At 43.0% G+C, this 20368-nt stretch overlaps 1 protein-coding gene across 1 annotated transcript in view; it reads left to right on the top strand.

Annotated features, from left to right (window-relative positions):
* Nucleotides 1-19617: 19617 nt before the first annotated feature.
* The window catches only part of APPL1 (adaptor protein, phosphotyrosine interacting with PH domain and leucine zipper 1), a gene marked incomplete at its 5' end in the record, with an annotated part of 29612 nt that continues 28861 nt past the window's right edge, over nucleotides 19618-20368 (top strand). The window contains one exon of the mRNA XM_084246827.1: nucleotides 19618-19671. Coding sequence (XP_084102953.1) covers nucleotides 19618-19671 — 54 coding nt within the window. The remainder of the gene's footprint in view (nucleotides 19672-20368) is intronic.

Genomic DNA, 20368 nt, shown 5'->3' with positions numbered 1-20368 from the left:
GCATGGGCTGGATGGAGCGACAGCTCTGGCCTCTCCGTGTCTCTTAGCTAGCACTGCCCCACGTGTACAAGGCTGGGATCTTCCAGCAGTTCACCTTATGGCTCAGCTGACAAGGGGGTTGGATTTAAGAACGTCACTAATTAAAATCCTGTCTTAGAAAGTTTTAGCATGTCAATGAACACTGGCCCAGCCAGCAGCCAGAGGAGTTAATTGTTTATTTGTTTGCAAGTAATTAGCAACTAATGGCTACACCAGGGGGGCCACCTACAGGGACAAAAAGTGTTATCTCTCCTAAGCAGAACACAGACTTAACTTTCTCGAAAGAAGTGATGCACAAACTAGCACTCCTCTTTTATTTGAAATCATTAATGTATAAAATCAAGCTTTTTATTCTGAAGTTTATACTTTCATGGACTCCAGTTACGAAAACACACAAGCAAGATAGGAAAGCAGTCAAGTAATAAATAATCTAATTTAAGTGAATTTTCTTCCAAGGAAATTGGAAAAAATAATAATCTCTTAATGCTATTACTGTAATTCTGATGAAAATGCCTGTTTTCATATGCATATGTAATAGTGAATGTTGTCAATGAAAACACAATAGTATTTGGAGTGCAGCATACTGGAAAAGGTTGGCAATGATATTAACACTGAGTGTAATTGTCTTCCAAGTGCCTGGATTAATTTATAAGGAATAGTTGCACCAAGTATTTTAAATAATTAATGAGCTAATTTCCTTCTTTTATGTTTTCTTTTAAATGAGAAACATACAAGCTAATATGAAGATTCATATGCAATCACTTCCAAGTAATTTAAAAGCATGACTGTTCAAACTCAAGGGAATATTTTTCTCTCCCCAGCACAGTAAAGAAAAGAACATCATTTATTGTATTTTTTACAATACAATAAACACCTGTGATAGGGCGCTCAAAAGGATAAGTAACCCAGCACAGAATATTTAAATGTTATAGAACTGAGAAAACCTGACATTAAAAGAGTAATAAAGATGTTAATGGGGAATCTTTTAAAGTGTCCACTGCCCCAAAGAGGGGTGATACTTTTAGTTCTTGTACTCTGCTGCTCCTCTTCCAGTACCTCTTTGATGATAAATTTAAATGTTTAAATGTTTATCCAGCATTTAAACAACTAGTGGGTGTTTCTCAGGGGAAGAGGAAAAGTAGTCTCCAATGAGAGAGGAAACAGTCTTCACAGGATGGAGCTCACCTTCAGCAGAGTTGGTCCGATCATGGTGACACAAATGTTAAGCTGAATTCCTCCTGTGAAAGCTCTAGCATGAAAAAGGATTCACAACAACATGCACACAAAAAGTTTACAGATATATAAGTAAAACCATTCTTAGAATAAATAAACTAGTAAACATTTACACTTCATGCAAGTTATGCCCCCATTATGTCTTGGAATATAGATAGTGCAAAGGTGAGAGTGACCTTACTCTTTAGGATCTTCCTGTTATAGGACAGGGAGAGGGGCAGCCCAAACCCCGCAAACCTGCCTATTCTAAATGGGTTCTGCCATCCGCCGCATCAACACAAAACATAGGAGACTTTAATGGGAAGGAACTTTAATAAAACTAGGAAACAATACAGGTAAGGCCAAGAGTCTAGTTTCTAAATGAAGCACCCAAAGTTACCCGTCCCCTTGTGGGTAAAAGTCCATCCATATGGGATTGGCCCAGAGCAAGGCCCCAAAGCCTGCCACAAGTCTAAAGCATCTTCCAGTGGGGACCCACAGAAAAGGATCAGAAACTACCAGACAAGCCCGGAAGGAAAAGAGCAAAATCAACATCAAGATAAAAGCTGCCATTGTCACCTCCCCACGGGTCTCACCCACATCTGTGTCACCCAGTCCACGACCAAAAGACAAGCACAGTTTCTTCACGTGTCTCTAGGCTCCATGCGCCTCCTCCAGGTCTCCTGGCTCCATCCTGCTTCTTCCTTCCTCAGTCTCTTGTGCAGCTTCTCCTCTTCCTGCTCAGCTCCACCCTCCCTTGGGTGGGGCAGGGAACCTCCCCCTTTCCTGGGGACCACCCTGTTACATTCCGAGATATCTTTCTCTCTTTGAGATATTTATTCAATTTTTCATTGATTCACTTCACAATTGGTAGAGCACCTATTCAGTACCAGAAAAACCTGAATAGTATCCTTGTCTTCCCAAAGTTCACAGTGGTGTGGGGTGGGGAGATAGGCAGTGAACAAAAATTGTAAGTAAGTTATCCTGTATGTTAGTGAAAGAGAAGAATGGAATAAGTAAACAGGCAAACCAGGTAAGCAGGCTCATCAGTACTGGGGGGTAGAAGGAGTCTCACGTAGATCTCTCATTCCTACAGATTAGTGCATCAGAAGTACAACTTGTAAGAATGCTGTAACTCACACTGAAACAATGCCAGTCCCCAATTTCTTCTTTATTAACAAGGACTTTTTATTTTTTGATGACATGATGATCCAATTTTATTTATTTAACATTTAAAAAAAAAATATTTATTTATTTATTTTTACAAGCACTGGGTACAGCCAGAAGGGCGGGAGGGTATGAGAACTCACCAGAGCCAGAGCGGGGAGCAGAGCAGGCAGAAGGACCGAAGCACACCGCTGAGGGGAGCAGAGGGCAGCAGGGGAGGTCCGCGCGCCATGCGGGACCCCCCTCCGGCGGCCCGGGAGCAGCTGGGGATCGAACCGACTCCGCAGAGGCTGACATTTTTATTTTCTTACATTGTTGTTCATTTTTGTACAATATTTAATTCTCCACTCAGGTGTAGCTCCCATAAGTCCTCCACAACACATCACCTGTGAACAGTCACCATAGTTCCTTGTGCTCTTCCCTCCCCTATTTTGATTCATCTCCATCCCCCTCCCCTGCTGTATGCCTCAGATCTATAGTTTGCCTGCAAGCTTTGTCTACTTTTTTTTTGACCCTAACAAAGACTTTAAAAAATTTTTTTCTTTTTTTAAGATTTTTATACAAGAACTGGAGTACAGTCAGAGGTGTGGGAGGGTGAGAGATTTCACCAGAGACAGAGTGGGGAGCAGAACAGGCAGACAACTGAAATAACACTGCTGAGGGGAGCAGCAGGCGAGGCAGGAGAGGTCTGCTGTGCCATGTGGGTTTCTCCCTTTCTGGCTGGGAATTGAACTCGTGCTGCGGAGGCTGCAGACAGCTTCATAGGGCGGCGCTCAACCTGCTGCGCCACCGGGGAGGCCCTAACAAAGACATATTGATAGCTTTATTCAGTTTGAGTTGACTTCATTTGAATTTATATAACACCATGTTATATCTATGGATAAGTAGATGAAAATAAAAGTAGGAAAGAATTTCTCTAACAATGGGGAAATGTTACAAACTCTACAAAGAACTCATACAATTCAACAAGTAAACAATAATCTAATCAAAATGGTTTGAAGACCTAAACAGTCACTTTCCAAAAAAGACAAACAGATAGCCAATAGACACATGAAAATGTGTCTCATCAAAATGCAAATCAAAACCATAATGAGATATGACTTCAGATCTGTGAGAATGGCCCATATTAACATGCTTGGGTGAGGGCCTAGAGAAAAAGGAACCCGTGTACACTGTTGGTGGGAATGTAGACTAGTCCAGCCCCTATGGAAAACAGTGTGGAGATTTCTCAAAATATTAACAATAGATCTGCCCTATGACACAACCATTCCACTCCTAGGTATTTTCCCAAAGAATACCACAACCTTCATTTAAAGGGATGTATGCATTCCTATATTCACTGCAGCACTATTTACCAACAGCCAAGTTATAGAAACAATCTAAATGCCCAATAACAGATGAGTGGTTTAGATATACAGTAGAATATTACTCACCTATTTTAAAAAAAGATGAGATTTTGACATTTGCAACAATTTCTTTGAAGATCTTATTTATTTTTGTGTAGAAGAACTGGGGTGTAGGCCAGAGGTGCAGGGTGGGGTAAGAGGATTTATTATAGACAGAATGGAGAGCAGAAGAGACAGATTTACTGAAATACACTGCTCAGGGCAGCAGGGGGCGAGACAGGAGAGGTCTGCAGTGCCATGTGGGTTAGCTCCCTGGCTGAGGATCAAACTCACGTTGTAGCAGTGATAACTGCTGAGACTTAACCCGTAGGCCACCAGGAAGGCCCAACTTTTTCAACAATTTGGATGGAATGGGAGGGGGTTATGCTAACTAAAATAAATCAAGAGAAAGAAGAATGGCAGATGATTTCATTCATATGTGGAGTATAAAGAAACAATACAAAGGAACAGATAAAAGCAAAATCTGAAATTTTGACTACAGAATTGAGGCTACCAGAGGGAAAAGGTGTGGGTGGAGTGCTAACAGGGAAGGGAACTGATGAACTAAGGTGGAGGATTATTTGTACTTTGGAGGTGGGCATGGTATATAGTAACATACATCTGAAGAAGTGTGAACCTGTACCCCTAAAACATGTGGTGCTATAAACCAAAATTGCCTCAATAAAAACTTAATTCTAATAAATAAAAATGCATATATTCTACCATGGAATATTACTCAGCATTCAAAAAAGATAAACACACTGGGCCTCCCCGGTGGCGCAGCGGTTGAGCGCTGGGTTGCGAAGCTGCCCGCAGCCTCTGCGGCGCCGGTTCGATCCCCGGCTGCTCCCCGGCCACCGGAGGAGGGTCCCACATGGCGCGCAGACCTCTCCTGCCGCCCGCTGCTCCCCTCAGCAGTGTGCTTCGGTCCTTCTGCCTGCTCTGCTCCCCGCTCTGGCTCTGGTGAATTCTCTCACCCTCCCGCGCTTCTGACTGTACCCAGTGCTTGTATAAACAAACAAACAAAAAAAAAAAAAAAAAAAAAAAGATAAACACATGCAATTTGTAGCAATATGGATGGTGCTGGAAGGGATCATGCTCAGAGAAATAAGCCAGAAAGAAAAAGAAAAATACCGGATGGTCTCACTCATAGCAGGAATCTAGAAAACTTAAATAAGGGACCAGGAAAATGAATAACTATAAGAAAGTGAAAATCAAAATCAACAAAAAACTATGAACCAGAGACACTCTATGGGGGGTAAGGGGTGGGAGGGGAGGGATTGGGGTCAAAATAAGGGGGTTGCAATTGTATGGGGAATATAAAAATAAAATTTATTATATAAAAAAATAAAAGATTATGATGAGAGACACAATAAACATATCAGCAACAAAAAAATGCATATATTCACTCAATGGAATTTTATATATATTTTTTAAGATTTATTTTTTATGCATACAAGAGCTGGGGTACAGGCCAAAGATGCAGGGGTTGAGAGGATTCACGAGAGACAGAGTGGGGAACAGAACAGGCAGACTGACTGAAATACACTGCTGAGGGGAGCAGCGGGCGAATCAGGAGAGGTGTGCTGTGCCATGTGGGTTGCTCTCTGGCCGGCCGGGGATCGAACTTGTGCTGCAGAGGCTGAAGATTGCTTCATAGTGCAGTGCTTAACCCCTTGCACCACCAGGGAGGCCCTCAATGGAATTTTAGAAGCTACTAAATTAATATGTGCCACATACCCCTCGACGTGCTAGAGATCAGTGATGAACAAAATAAGAGCAAGGTAATTTCAGAGAGTGATTCACTGAAAGGAATAAACAAAGTGATAGTAAAGAATCATAATGGGGGGAGGGGTGACTGCTGACAGGAGGAATTGGTCTTTAAGTGTAGTGGTTGGGGGAAGCCTTTCTAAAGAGGTAACACTTTAGCTGAAACTGAGAATGAGAAAGAGCCACTACACCAAAATCTTGAGAAAAAAGCATTCCAGTCAAGGGGAATAGCATGTACAAAGGTCTTACAGTGGAAAAGCACTGGAATATTTGGGAAGAAAAAGGAAGTAGCCAAAGGAAAGTGAGTGGTACCAGATGTGTTTTTTGGGAGAGCTAGGTAGGGAAGGATAACGGATGGCATTATCCATCTCTTGTAAAAGGAAGCCAGGGTAGTGTTTTAAACTGGGACTGATATGATAGTATGAGTTGTTTTACTCACGCTTCTGACATCGAACAAGTATGTACTTTCTATACCAAGCAATTCTCTAGTTCTCTAAGATACCAGTTAGCTATCCTTCCATTCAGTTTGATTCTGACACTGCTGGTCTTAGCACAGAACCCACAGGTTAAGGGCTTAATCTCACATGACTGCCCCCAATTCAGATGCCAGTCACAAGTCCCAGGTTGCCACATATACTTTTATTTATAAATCCATGGTCCCTACAACCCCCTCCTCATGTTAAATTCTTTGTTAGAATAACACAGAACTCAGGAAGGCACTTTGCTTACATTTACTAGTTAATTATAAATAATACAAATCAGGCACATGCAAATGGAAGAAATATACAGGATATGAGGGAAGGGGCACAGAGCTTTCATGTCCTCTCCGGGCACATCATCTTTCCAGTACCTCAATATGTTCACCAAAGCTGTTTAGTGACTGGGAAAAATAACTCATTGTATAAGTTACAGAGATTTTTGAAGTTATTTAATACATAGCATTTTGGAAGAAATAATTTAATAACTCAGGGGTAGAAGAATACTTCTTCAGATGGATTAACAAAGAAGTGAGTAAAAAGAAGGCATTAGGGATAACTGTTCTTTGGTTTAGCAAATGCAGTGCCATTTGCTGGGGTATGGAAACCTGGGATATGGGGAGGAAAGGGTTGGGGAGAAATGAAATGCTCCTGTTTGGATAGCAAGTAGGCTATTGGATTAATGAATATGAGCTCAGGGCTGGAGCTCTACGTTTAGTAAAACTACTAAAAGTCCTAAGTTTGCATGAGATCATCCAATGAATGGGCCTAGATACAAGAAGGATCTCAGGACCAATTCTGGGATTCCAACATTTGAAAGTTGGAGAAGAGAAGCTGGAGGAGTAGTTAAGCAGGAGAAAACTCTGGACATCTGTTAATAGACCCAAGAGAGGAAAAAAAATCAAGGTGATGGATGGCTACAATAGCCTCTTAAGTGGTCTTCCTGCTTCCATCCTTGACATCCTATGTATTTCTTTTTCTTTCCCTTCCCTTCCCTTCCCTTCCCTTCCCTTCCCTTCCCTTCCCTTCCCTTCCCTTCCCTTCCCTTCCCTTCCCTTCCCTTCCCTTCCCTTCCCTTCCCTTCCCTTCCCTTCCCTTCCCTTCCCTTCCCTTCCCTTCCCTTCCCTTCCCTTCCCTTCCCTTCCCTTCCCTTCCCTTCCCTTCCCTTCCCTTCCCTTCCCTTCCCTTCCCTTCCCTTCCCTTCCCTTCCCTTCCCTTCCCTTTCCTTTCCTTTCCTTTCCTTTCTTTTCTTTTTTTTTTTGTGGGACCCTCGTCTGTGGCCAGGGAACTAACCCGGGCAGCCTTGCAGCCCAACGCTCAAACGCTGCACCGCCAGGGGAGGCCGACATCCTATGTATTTCTATCAACAAAGCAAGATCATTTAAAAACATAGACTAGGCCCTCCTTGGTTGTGCAAGGGGTTAAATCTTGCACTATGAAGCTATCAGCAGCCACTACAGCATGAGTTGGATCTGGCCAGAGAGCTAATCCACATGGCGCAGCAGACTTCTGTCTTGCCTGCTGCTCCCCTCAGCAGTGTATTTCTGTCAGTCTGCCTGTTCTGCCTCCCACTCTGTTTCTGTTGATTCTTCTCACCCCCTAAAACCCCAACCTCTGGCGTACACCCTAGCTCTTGTATGCATAAATAAACAAATCTTTTTTATTTTTATTTAGAAAATTTTGGTTTGCTTTATGTTGGTTGTGTTTGGTAGTATAGGATTCTGCTACCCCCTTCAGCTTTTTCTTTTCTTTTTTTTTTTAAAGATTTATTTATTTATTTATACAAGCACTGGGTACAGTCAGAAGCGCGGGAGGGTGAGAGAATTCACCAGAGCCAGAGCGGGGAGCAGAGCAGGCAGAAGGACCGAAGTGCACTGCTGAGGGGAGCAGCGGGCGGCAGGAGAGGTCTGCGCGCCATGCGGGACCCTCCTCCAGTGGCCGGGGAGCAGCCGGGGATTGAACCGGCGCTGCAGAGGCTGTGGGCAGCCTCGCAACCCAGCGCCCAACCACCGCGCCACCGGGGAGGCCCAACAAACAAATCTTTTAAAAAATAAAAACACAGATCATTCTATATCCTAATACTCTTCAAAAATAGCTTCTTATCTTAGTAAAAGTCAGTCTTTACAGTGCCCCATAGGGTACTACGGGATCTGCCAGCTCCCCTTCGTTCTCTGATCACATATTCTATTATTCTTTTCCATTCTTAAACTGTTTCAGCCATATTGAATTTTTCTTCTTCCTGAAAACACCAGGCATAATCCTACCTCAAGCCTTCATACTGACTGCTTTCACCATCTGAAAATGTTCCTCCCCCACATATCCTCATGACTCATTCTTTTAAGTCCTCTGAGTATTTCCTCATATATCATCTTGAGACTTACCCTTTTCATCCCTTTTAATATTGCAACCTCTCTCCCAGGAATCCTGATGCTTCTTGCCCTGCTCCAAATGTTGTTCTGTTGTGTTTATTATTTCTTGCCATATTATTTAACATGTGCTTGTTACATTTATTGTTTGTTGTATTTCCTATCTATAGGATTTTTACATGTTTTTTCCATTCCCTAGCATTCAAAACATTGCTTGGCTCATACAAGATGAGAGAATAAATGAATGGTCAGCTGTGTCCATGGCACCGAGAGGCTGAATAAGACAAAGACAGAATGTATTCAGCTTTGTTAGCAAGGAGGTTACTGGCAACTTTGGCAAACTGGAGGAATAGAAAAAAAAAAGTAAGACAAAGTAAATTAAAGAGTGAATGGGACATTTCTGGTCTAGCAATATGCTGGGGTATGCTTCCTGAAAAACTTTTCTATTAAACAACTAGATTCTGGATAAAACCTACTTCAAATGCATTGCTGAAATTTAAACAAGATTGGTAGTGGGAACAAGAAAACTCAGGCTAGCTAAATCAGATTCAGGTTTTCTCCAGATTCAATATTTAAAGATAAAACAGGGGGGCCTCCCTGGTAGCACAAGGGGTTGAGTCTCAGCACTGTGAAGCTGTAGGCAGCCACCGAAGCACAAGTTCAATCCTCCACCAGGGAGCTAACCCACATATGGTGCAGCAAACATCTCCTGCCTTGCCCGCTGATCCCCAGCTCTTGTATGCATAAATAAATAAATCTTTAAAATAAAGATAAAACAGTTTAGGATTTAGAACTCTGAGGGGCTCAGACTTACACTTCAGTGCATTTAATCTAATCACTGTAGATTAAATGGGCACTGTTAATTCACTGAAGAATTTGATTGTTATTAATAACATTGTTTCTGGAGAATGAATGTTAAATCAATTTAAAGTGGCCTCCCTGGTGGTGCAAGGGGTTAAGCACACCACACTATGAAGCAATCCGCAGCCTCTGCAGCACGAGTTCGATCCCCGGCTGGCCAGGGAGCAACCCACATGGCGAGGCGGACCTCTCCTGTCTCGCCCACTGTTCCCCTCAGCAGTGATTTCAGTCAGCCTGCCTGTTCTGTTCCCCACTGTCTCTGGTGAATCCTCTCACCCCCCCTCCACATATCTGCCCTGTACCCCAGCTTTTGCATGCAAAAATAAATACATCTTTAAAAAAAATAAAATAAAATGAACTCTTAAATCACAACAAATATTTGCTAAACTCCAGCAGGTGCATTGGGTATCAAGGAGGTTAAATGATTTCTGCCCTCAAGAAACTTATGATCAAGAAAATAGTAATTAATATTAATTTTGTTAGGTGTGGTAGTATGATTATAATTAAAAATTTTTTTTTTTATTTTTTATTTATATAAGAGCCGGGGAACAGGCCAGATGCACGGGAGGGTGAGAGGATCCACCAGAGACAGAGCAGGGAACAGAACAGGCAGACTGACGAAATACACTGCTGAGGGGAGCAGCGGGTGAGATAGGAGAGGTCTGCTCGCCATGTGGGTTGCTCCGAGGCTGCCGGGGATTGAATTGGTACTGCAGAGGCTGCAGACAGCTTCATAGAGCTGCGCTCAACTGCCTGCGCCACCAGGGAGGACCCCTGAATATAATTTTTAAAAGTCCTTTAAAAAGAGATTCTACTTAAGTATTTATAGGTGAAATTTCTTGATGTCTGGGTTTGGCCCTAAAATACTTCAGAAGGGGAGGTATATCAACAATAATGTAAGTCAATGTTACCTCAATAACAATAAAACAAAGTACTTCAAGAAAACAAAGAAATAATTGAAGCAAATGCTGCAAAAATATGCTAGGTGTAGAACTGGAGTGATGGGATTTATTATCTCTAATGTCAATTTATTACCTTAATGAATAGAAATATAATAATGTGGATTTTTTATGTTCTCTACTTTTGTAAACAATAAAATTATCTTAGCCTTCTAGGAATACCAATTAATAAATATAAAACTACAAAATAAGAAAATATCAAACATGTATACACAAAAAGTTAGGGAGCAGAAATGGACCCAATGTGTTTGTGTGAGTTAACTCTGAGATAGACTGCCTGGGTCCAAATTCTAGTTTCAACTTTTTTTTAGCTATGTGACCTTAGACATGTAAATTAGTTCTCTATGCCTCAGCATCCGTCCTCTAGAATAAAATGGGAATAGTTACATTTTCTTTTTTTCTTTTTCTTTTTTTTTGTGGGACCCTCGCCGGCAGCTGAGGAATGAACCGGCGCTGCAGATCCTGTGGGCAGCCTCTCAGCCCAACGCTCAACTGCTGCGCCACCAGGGGAGGCCTGGAAATAGTCACGTTTTCTAATTGAGCAGTAAATGAGATAGTACTTGCAAAGCCCTGAGAATAGTGCCTGAAACATTATCAACATTTTAAAAGCTGTTTGTTACCATTTATTATTACCATTATTAATTTTATTATGAAGGTTTTTTGAGGCAGAGATGTTTCCAGACAAGATCAGAGGAGGAAAAAAATATCAGAGAAAAGAAACTTAAGGACAACCAGGGTTGGGGCGGGGAGGGGTGTGTGTGTGTGTGTGTGTGTGTGTGTGTGTGTGTGTGTGTGTGTGTGTGTGTGTGTTGAAGGAACAGGGAGGATGTTAATGTGATTCCCATGTTCCTAGGCAACCAGATGGGTGATGACATCATTAACTAAGAAGGGACCATAGAGGGAGAGTTTATCATTTGGTAATTGTATTTCTAACCATATAAGAAATGCACAAGTATTTAGCAAACTGAATCACACCAGAATTGAAACAAAGTTTCCAAAATGAGATGGTAAATATTAATGCAATCTAGCAGCAACAATTTAAAAGCTAAAGATACTGAAAATAGTTGCAAAGCCTTTAGAGGTATGACTTTAGAATAGAATAAAGGTATGACTTCAGAATACAAAACAACATTGTTACGCACCTCAAATATGTAACCTAAAAAGCAAGTTTGTTTTACTACTAGAAAATACCTGGAAATAACAACTATTTCATAAATTCAAAAACTCAACTATTAGTGCAATTATCTCAAAATATACATATGTATTTCTAAAAGGTTATAATAAAGAAATCAGGCAGCCACCATAATTACCATTGGGTCCTTTCTTGTAGGTACTACCTAAGAATTCTCATGGTGTCTGGGTCCCTATCAATATGGCTATTGTATGGGAAACAGAGGCCGAAAAGAGTAGAAAGGAGCTCTGGAATATTTTGAGTGGCCAGAGGTCTTATTCCTTCCCAGGACCTGTAACCTCTTCTTAAGTACCTATGTACTTAAGTACCTATGTACCTATTACTAAGTACCTATGTACTTAATCTCTCCTGTAAGTACATTATAAAAAATGTTTCTTTCTCTAACCATTTAATAGTAGTTGCTGGTATGATGCTCTAATATGGCTGAATACTTCAGTGTTGTTGTTGTTGGTTTTTGTTTGTTTTTTTTTGTAAACAAGGACATTCTCCTACATATCACAATAAAGCCATCAAGGTCAGGAAATTAACACTGATATTTCATTACCATATAATCATTAAATCCTATTCAAGTGTCATCAATTGTTACAAATAAAATCCTCTAAAGCAAAACACAGTTCAAAATCACATATTGCTTGTGTGTATCTCTTTAGTCTCATTCGATCAGCGATAGGTCATATTTTCTTGACTTTCATAAGCTAGACAAGTTACAAGTTACTTCATTTAAGGCTTTTTGGAAGTTTTCTCATGATTTGATTCAGGTTAAACAACTTTGGCAGCATGTTATAGAAGTGGAGTTGTGTTCTCATTATTTCCTATCGGTAGCACATGACTTTAATTTGTCCCATTAATGGCGATATTTAACTTTGAACACTTGATTGAGTTCTACTAGTTTTCTCCACAATGTTATTCTGTTCCCCTTTGTAATGGAGTATTTTATAGAGAAGGTAATTTAAATCTAAATATTCTGTTTTTCAAAAACCTTCAGTAGGCACTCATGACTTCTTATTTTATTTAATGAGTTATATAACCTAATTATTTATTGTGATGTTGAAATTTCCCCTCATCTGGTTAAAGGGACAGTCCCTGAAGTAGACTTCTGTGTCATTTTGACACATCACTTTTGAACATGTCCTACTTTCTGGCACACAAAGATGTTCCAGAACGTGTTCTTTTTCTTGCTCAGCCTTAGAGTCAGTCATTTCTTTAAGAAGCCCTAGTTCTTTTTAATGGACAATGGTGTTTGGAGGCCAAGATCTGAACTCAGGTATGTGTTCATTGTTGTGGGGGTGTCTCTGTCCCTAGGTGCTCTCAATGAAAGAGTTAGGAAGCATATGCATGCACATAATGCATATACACATTTACATCTATATTTATTCTTATACATTTATTGAAATCTATGAGTTTTCATAAATACTTCCAATTGCAATTTAATACCATAGAGTTTGTGTTTCCTTTCCATAGTTGTAATCCCCGCTGACAGTGAGAAACCTGATATCCATCATTTTCAATGTATTTACTTGTATGATCTATCCCCTGATGTAACCAAACTTCACTGCCACCATCCCCTCACAAAGAAACCCTCCTCCTTCACTTGAGTTTGACACCTCATCCAAAGGTCCCCTATAGGATGAAGCTTTTCTTACTGCATGCACTAGTGCTTCCCCATGCATAAATATCCTTTTTTTTTTACTGCTTGGGTTCTGACAACCTACACTCAATCTCTCTCTACATGAATGTCCTCTTCATTCCACTTGGGGGTCTAAGATCCTGCACCAGGTTCCCCTTCTTCATGGATACTCCTCTCACTCCTTGAGTCCTGAAATTCTGCACCATGCTCCCCCTGGGTGCAAAAGCTCTCCTCATGATGCATGGTCACCCCACTTTTGCTCCTATATTCTGTTCCAGGTTGCCCCGCCAACAAAACATCCTCTTTACCTCTCTTTTACTCTGACACTCTCCCACCTCTGCCCCTTGTAGATGTCTTCCTCACCTTGTACAGGCTCTGATACCCCACGTGATGCTCCTTTGGGGCTGCCCTCATCCCATTTCTGGGCCACCATGGTTCACCCACCTTGCATAGACTCCTGCTTTATTTGGTTTCATCTAATGACTCTAGGACTAAATTATTCACCTGTTTTTACATGAAATAATTCTCTTCTATTATTAAGATGTTGTTTTTGATTTATTTATAGGACATAGCTAACCCACTAATATAATTTTTCCTTCGAATCAATATATCTCATAAACTACTGAGTTTACTTAAGACAATGTAACTTGCCCATAGTTTATGATATTGTATATAACTAATTCATTTAGCTTCCCAAACATTTGTTTCAAGCCAAAACTTACTTTTTTAAAAAAGATTTATTTATTTATGCATACAAGAACTGGGGTGTAGACCAGAAGTGCGGGGGGTGAAAAGATTCACCAGAGAGAGCAGGGAGCAGAACAGGCAGATCCACTGAAATACACGTACCATGTGGGTTGCTCCCTGGCCAGCCTGGGGATGGAACTCATGCTGCAGTGGCGGTGATAGCCTGACAGTGCTATCTTTTAACCCTTGTGCCACCAGGGAGGCCCCTCAAGTCAAAACCTCTATTGAAGGTTTTTTTTTTTTTTTGTTTATACATGCACTGGGTACAGTCAGAAGCGCGGGACGGTGAGAGAATTCACCAGAGCCAGAGCGGGGAGCAGAGCAGGCAGAAGGACCGAAGTACACTGCTGAGGGGAGCAGCGGGCGGCAGGAGAGGTCTGAGCGCCATGCGGGACCCTCCTCCGGTGGCTGGGGAGCAGCCAGGGATCGAACCGGTGTCGCAGAGGCCGTGGGCAGCTTCGCAACCCAGCGCTCAACCACTGCGCCACCGGGAAGGCCCCTGAAGGTGTTTTTATCTAAAATCAAGGTAGTCAAAATCCTCACAATCTATATCACAAGGCTTTATAGGATCTTGCCGCCTTTTCCTTCCTCCCTGTCAGTTTCTCCTCTCCCACTGCCACCCTATTCTTTATGCAATTATTAAAGTAGGCCAGGCCACTTCTGCCTTAGGCATTACCACCTCTGCCCTGGTGGTTTTTCTTCCTTGAATGCTTCCTCTTCAGATATTCCCCACTGTTCACTCTGGTAACTCCTTGAAATTTCTGTTCAGATGTCACCTTATCAATGAAGCCCTGGGGAACCAATTTAAAATTCCAACCAACCCTCCTTCCTCTCCCTTCTCTATCTTCCTTCTGTAGCATCTACCCACTTTCTATTCAATAATATACTATACCTCTTATACTGCTTAGAATGTTTTGTGTGTTTTCTTTTTTTATTGTGTCTTTCTTCCCCATCCTACTAAACTGTAGCTCCACAGGGAGGAGATCTTTAATATTTTGTTATTACCCAATAAATATTTGTTGAGTGAAGACAGCCATTTCCTGAGGCAGTTTGAATCACAAAACTAAAATCAGAGCACCATCTAGTGTTCTTGGGAAGATGTGCTGATTTAACCTGAGACTTATTTGCATTAGTCATGGGATAAACAGTACTGGTTTAATCAAGCCTCATTTATTCTGTTTTTTTATTGCTTCTTCTGGTTCTTTAAAAATTAAAATGCAGTGGTTGAGCGCTGGGTTGCGAAGCTGCCCGCAGCCTTGGCAGCGCCGGTTCGATCCCCGGCTGCTTCCCAGCCACCAGAGGAGGGTCCCACATGGCGTGCAGACCTCTCCTGCCGCCCGCTGCTCCCCTCAGCAGTGTACTTCAGTCTGCCTGTTCTGCTCCCTGCTCTGGCTCTGGTGAATTCTCTCACCCTTCCGCGCTTCTGACTGTACCCAGTGCTTGTACAAATAAATAAATAAATAAATAAATCTTTAAAAAAAAAATTAAAATGTTTTCTATGATTAAATAGTCACAAACATATTGACTTCTCTGAGACCAAGCTTTTCTTCTCCCCACTGCCAAAAACCAAAAACCAAAAGCAGTATAATTTCTATTTTAGTACCTAAACCTTTCCTACAGAATACCAAAATAGATATTTATTGATTTTTAAATTTTTGTTTTGGCCATTAAAAGTCCCTAAATCAAAGTGATAAAACGGTAGCAAGAGTGACTGGTGACATTGTTTAAAATAGTATCAAGATTCTCTAAGATAATGAGTACAATCTTGAGATGTGGAAAATACTGTTTTCCATATATTATATAAAGGAAAATGATAAAAAGCTTTAAAATATTTAATATTTGATAGTAAGTAATGGAAAGAATTAGCTAATATTTATTGAATGTTTTTTGTGACCCGGCACTATTTTCACAGCTGATTAATCATCTTCACAACCCTGTAATATAGATTCTCTATGCTAAGCACTACTTCTTCAAGAAGCTGACTTAATTACAAAGCTAGTAAAGGGTGGAGTCAGGATTCAAAGCCAGCTAACTCACCGTTCAAGTCTGTCACCTGACTCCATAGTCCATGTGCTTATGCCCAAGCTTTCTTCCACTTTCCCCAGAAATGGGAATGATGATGTTTTGTTTCAAAGTTCCTGGCCTGGTCAAAGAAATGAATTCATTAATGTCCTCTTCTTCCAAAAAGGAATTAAGGCAGCCATAACAAACAAAAGCATATATAATTTTCTCAGAACATATTCTACCCTCTGATTCTCCAATGCAGCCCCTCTACTCTATCCCTGGTTCTCATGTTTTAATGTTTTCAAGAGGATGGAAGTTTTCCCAAATTACCAATTGATATACTCACTTCTTGAATTTGGTTCATCTTAGCTAGAGGTCAAGGAAACAATTGAATTATTTATTAAAGTGAGTCCCATTAAGGAGTGGTTTATCAGGGCTACCTGATAAATTATTTGTATTATACATTATAGAATTATTTGTATTATACATTCCACTCTTAAGAGGTATGTGAATTCCCCAGAATTTCAGTTTGATGGAGTCTTTCAGGGATTATTGCCTATGAGTTCTTTCAGGCTCTCTAGGTGATTTTGGAAATAGGCCCCTCTCATCATCCTCCATGGGGACCTAGGACTCTTCCTAAATATTTTCTTAACTCTTTAAATTTTCTAAATACAAGACTATTTTGGGAAGGGAAATTGCTAGTTCCCTTTTTAGACAGACTTTTTCAACTTGTGGTTTGAGGATTACTTGCACTGAATTCATTTGGGGGAAATTCCTAGCCCCACCTCTGATATAATGCATCAGAATCTTCCAGCTGGGTTCAGGAATCTGTATTCTAATGACCTCCCCAGGTGACTTTAATGAATGTATAAATTTGATAACCTAGGGGGGGAATTTTGAAATATACAGGACCAGCATCATTTGGGTTCTTGGGTGCTTTCCTGTCATAGGCCACATACCAGAATTTCAAGAAGTATCACGTAAAAACCTAATTATAAGAAGATCAAATATAATTTTAGGAGACTCATAATTAGCAAATCTATTTACAAGATTGTACGTACTTTTCTTGTAAATTACATGTGTGAAGTGTCTCAATGAATTAAATATATAAAAAGTCTCAAGGTATTCTTTGGTGGATATTGTTTAATCCTGCCTGGCCTTCCATAAAATTAACTGGCTGTTTAAAAGTTTTTACTATGCTACCCACACCTGAATTTCCAGTAATCCCTGAGGCATTCTCTTTTGCAGCTTTGGAAAGGTTTTAAAATTGGAAACACAATCATCTTTTTGGAGGAACAGAGTATATAGTAGCTTAAAGGCAGAGGATCCAAATAGAAGGCCTTTTAAGAATTTTTTTAAAGATTTATTTATTTATGCATACAAGACCTGGGGTGTAGGCCAGAGGCACAGGGGTGGGGGTAGGGTGAGCGTATCCCAGAGACAGAGTGGGGAGCAGAACAGGTAGATCCACTGAAATACAGTGCTGAGGGGAGAAGGAAGCAAGTCAGGAGAGGTCACTGATCCTGGCTGGGATTGAACTCATGCTGCAGTGGCTGCCAATAGCTTCATAGTGCTGAGACCTAACCCCTTGTGCCACTCGGGAGGCTCCCAGAAGGCCTTGTAAGAATCTTTCTTTTTATAATTTGACTAAACTAAGTCATCATCCAATTGAGTAACAACTTGTTTTTGTTTGTTTCATTTTTAATCACCTAAACACGACAAGAATCTTTGTCCCTCTCTAATAATATAAAAGCCTCTTGAGAATCCTTCAAAAATACAGTTTAGATGCTCAAAAGATACAGAGAAGGAAACTATTTAATTTGACAACACTCCACCAAGATAGTGCAGATACCTAACAGAATTTTTCACTGGAATTAGCCCCTTCAGTTACATCATGTAATTTAACTTTCCTTCTTATGCTTTGTTTTCACTTGTTACTTACTCCTGATTCTTATCAGTTGCTACTACCTTCACTAATATCCTGAATCATAGTTGAACCAAGGTCACTTAAAAGACTTCTTTTTGTAGAGCCAGATTGCACGCCTGACAGAGTAGAAAAGAAATACCAGGAGATAAGGGCTGCTGAGATCTACTGGGCTGGGTACACCTAAGCAGCTGGGAACCATAACAACGCAAACCTGACTCCAAAACCACCTTTCAAAACTAAAGCTCTCTTCTAGAGGGTGATTAGTTGATACGCAATGCAAGGCAAGAGCTCTTATTGAAGCTTCTAACACTAAGGATGTTTGAAATTATACTGCATGTCTACCCGGTAAAACTTTTTAAATCTGATTTTATCTTTCCTTTATGAGATTATCAGAAATCCAGCACTTTAGTTTAAAACATGTCACTTCCATCCTGCTGCTTTATTTTGATTTGTTCCACTGTGTCTAGATTTGTTCTGATACATCCGTGGAACTAGGCAACTACTAGTATTTACTCAGCAGTCCCTAACATTTATTTCTTGAGTGAAAATGCGATGAACGGGTGGGCTTAATGTATGGCTTTTTAGAAAACAAGTGATTTTACCATTTTTCTCTGCATACTGATGAAAACTTCTTGCAACGACAGAGAAATGAGGCAGTGTGAGTTTGGGGAGAGCAAACTCAACGACTAGAAACTGAGTTTTATTTTCCTCTACAAGAAAGTTAGGGACCGAAGGAACTATTTAAAGCTTCTTGCAACATATTTTGATCTAATAAAACTGCTAATCAATTACCAACATAATTAACCAGTGTAACTTGATTTTGAAAGACGTTCTCATTTGTGATTTAAAAGAATCAAGTCTCGGGCCTCCCCTGGTAGCGCAGCGGTTGAGCACTGGCCTGAGAAGCTGCCAGCAGCCTCTGCAGTGTCTGTTCCATCCCCGGCCGCTGGGTGAGGGTCCCACATGGCGCGCAGACCTCTCCTGCCGCCCGCTGCTCCCCTCAGCAGTGTACTTCGGTCCTTCTGCCTGCTCTGCTCCCCGCTCTGGTGAATTCTCTCAACTGCCCGCACTTCTGACTGTACACAGTGCTTGTATAAATAAATAAATAAATCTTAAAAAAAAAAAAAAAAGAATCAAGTCTCAATTGCAGGGTGTCAGTCCCTCAAGGCCAAGTAAGAACTGACTGATGAATTGGCATCCAAGTCACATATTTTCAACTGAATATACTGTTCCCCAAGTGTCCCCCAAATAATAATTTCGACTCTATTGTCCACGAATTTACCAGAAAGCCCTGTTGATAGCCCAACTGCGTACCTCACAGCCATCTGTGTCGGCCAGCACCTTCTGGGAGGGTGGAGCGGGGGAGTGGACACTTGGGGCAGGGCAGGGAAGGTTATAATCTGAGGAAACTAAAGAAAGGCGCCAGCGGTCGGGCCTCTTTCAAGGTCTCTCACGAAAAAATGTTGCCAAAATAAAACCGCCGCAATTTGGCCAGGGCGGCCTGAGGCGAGGGTCTGGCGGTGGGAGTCACAGGCCGCGGGGGAGAGAAGGGGACACGGTCCTCGGCCACCTCACGTCCGAGCGCGCGCAGGGCCGACTCCAGGCCGGGCTGGTAGCGGGCGCCGGCGCCACCGAGGACCCTCCCCGCCTGCCCGCGCGCTGAAGGGCGTCCCCGCGAGCCAACGGGCGCTCCGGGAGGCGGGGCGGCCCGGCCTAGGGGGCGGGATTTCCCGCGCGGCCGCCGGGCTCCGGGTTCGGAAGCGCGGGGGGCCGCGGCGCACCGCGGGCGAGAGAGGGCGGGCCTGGGTCAGCCGCGGCGGGCGGGCCGGCGCCGGGAGCTGTGGGCGGCCTCTGCGTCTCCAGCCGCCGCCCTCCCGCCGCCACGATGCCGGGGATCGACAAGCTGCCCATCGAGGAGACGCTGGAGGACAGCCCGCAGGTGAGCGCGGGCGGCGATGGGCGGCGAGGGAAGGAGCGGGGCGGCCGGCCCCAGGCCTGGCGCCGCCGCGGCCCGGGGGGACCCCTCCGCGGGGACACCCCCGCCCGTCGCGGGCGGCGCCCCGAGCCCCCGAGGCCCGGCGGGCGGCCCGAGCCCCGCGTGGGCCTGCGCGCTCGGGCCGAGCGGCGCGCGGGAGCCGGGACGTCGGCGGGCGGGGACCCAGCTCGCGGGCCCCGCGGTGGCGTCTGCGCCCGGGCGCCCTGCCCTGCGCGCAGCGCGCGGCTTCTCGCTGTGGTGTGAGATGAGCAGTCCCGACCCTGGCATTTTCTCTCCGAAAACCTTACGGGGAAAATGCAGGAGGGCAGATCCTGTCGACATGATTTCTGTGGCTCCACTAGCCAGGAAAGGAGAGGGATCGTTTTTCCTCGGGGGATGCTGAGAGGCGGTGGACTTCCCCGGGTGCACGGCCGAGGGCCGGGCGCGTCGTGGGTGCCCGAGTGCGCCGGAGTCGGGGCGGGGGCCGCGGTCGCTCTCGCTCTCGCTCGCGCTGAGCCCGGGTGTGATGGAGCCTTCGCGGCCCCGCGTCGGTAGCGCCGCTGGCTGCAGACTTGGCCTCAGGAAGCTCATCAAAATAAAGGCCCTGTTGTCTGTGTTTTGTGCCTTGAGGATGATGCTGGTGTGGTTGCCCCGGCTTAAG

This window comes from Talpa europaea (genome assembly GCF_964194135.1).
Source record: "Talpa europaea genome assembly, chromosome: 11".
Lineage (NCBI taxonomy): Eukaryota > Metazoa > Chordata > Mammalia > Eulipotyphla > Talpidae > Talpa > Talpa europaea.
This window is presented reverse-complemented; position numbering and strand designations above follow the sequence as displayed.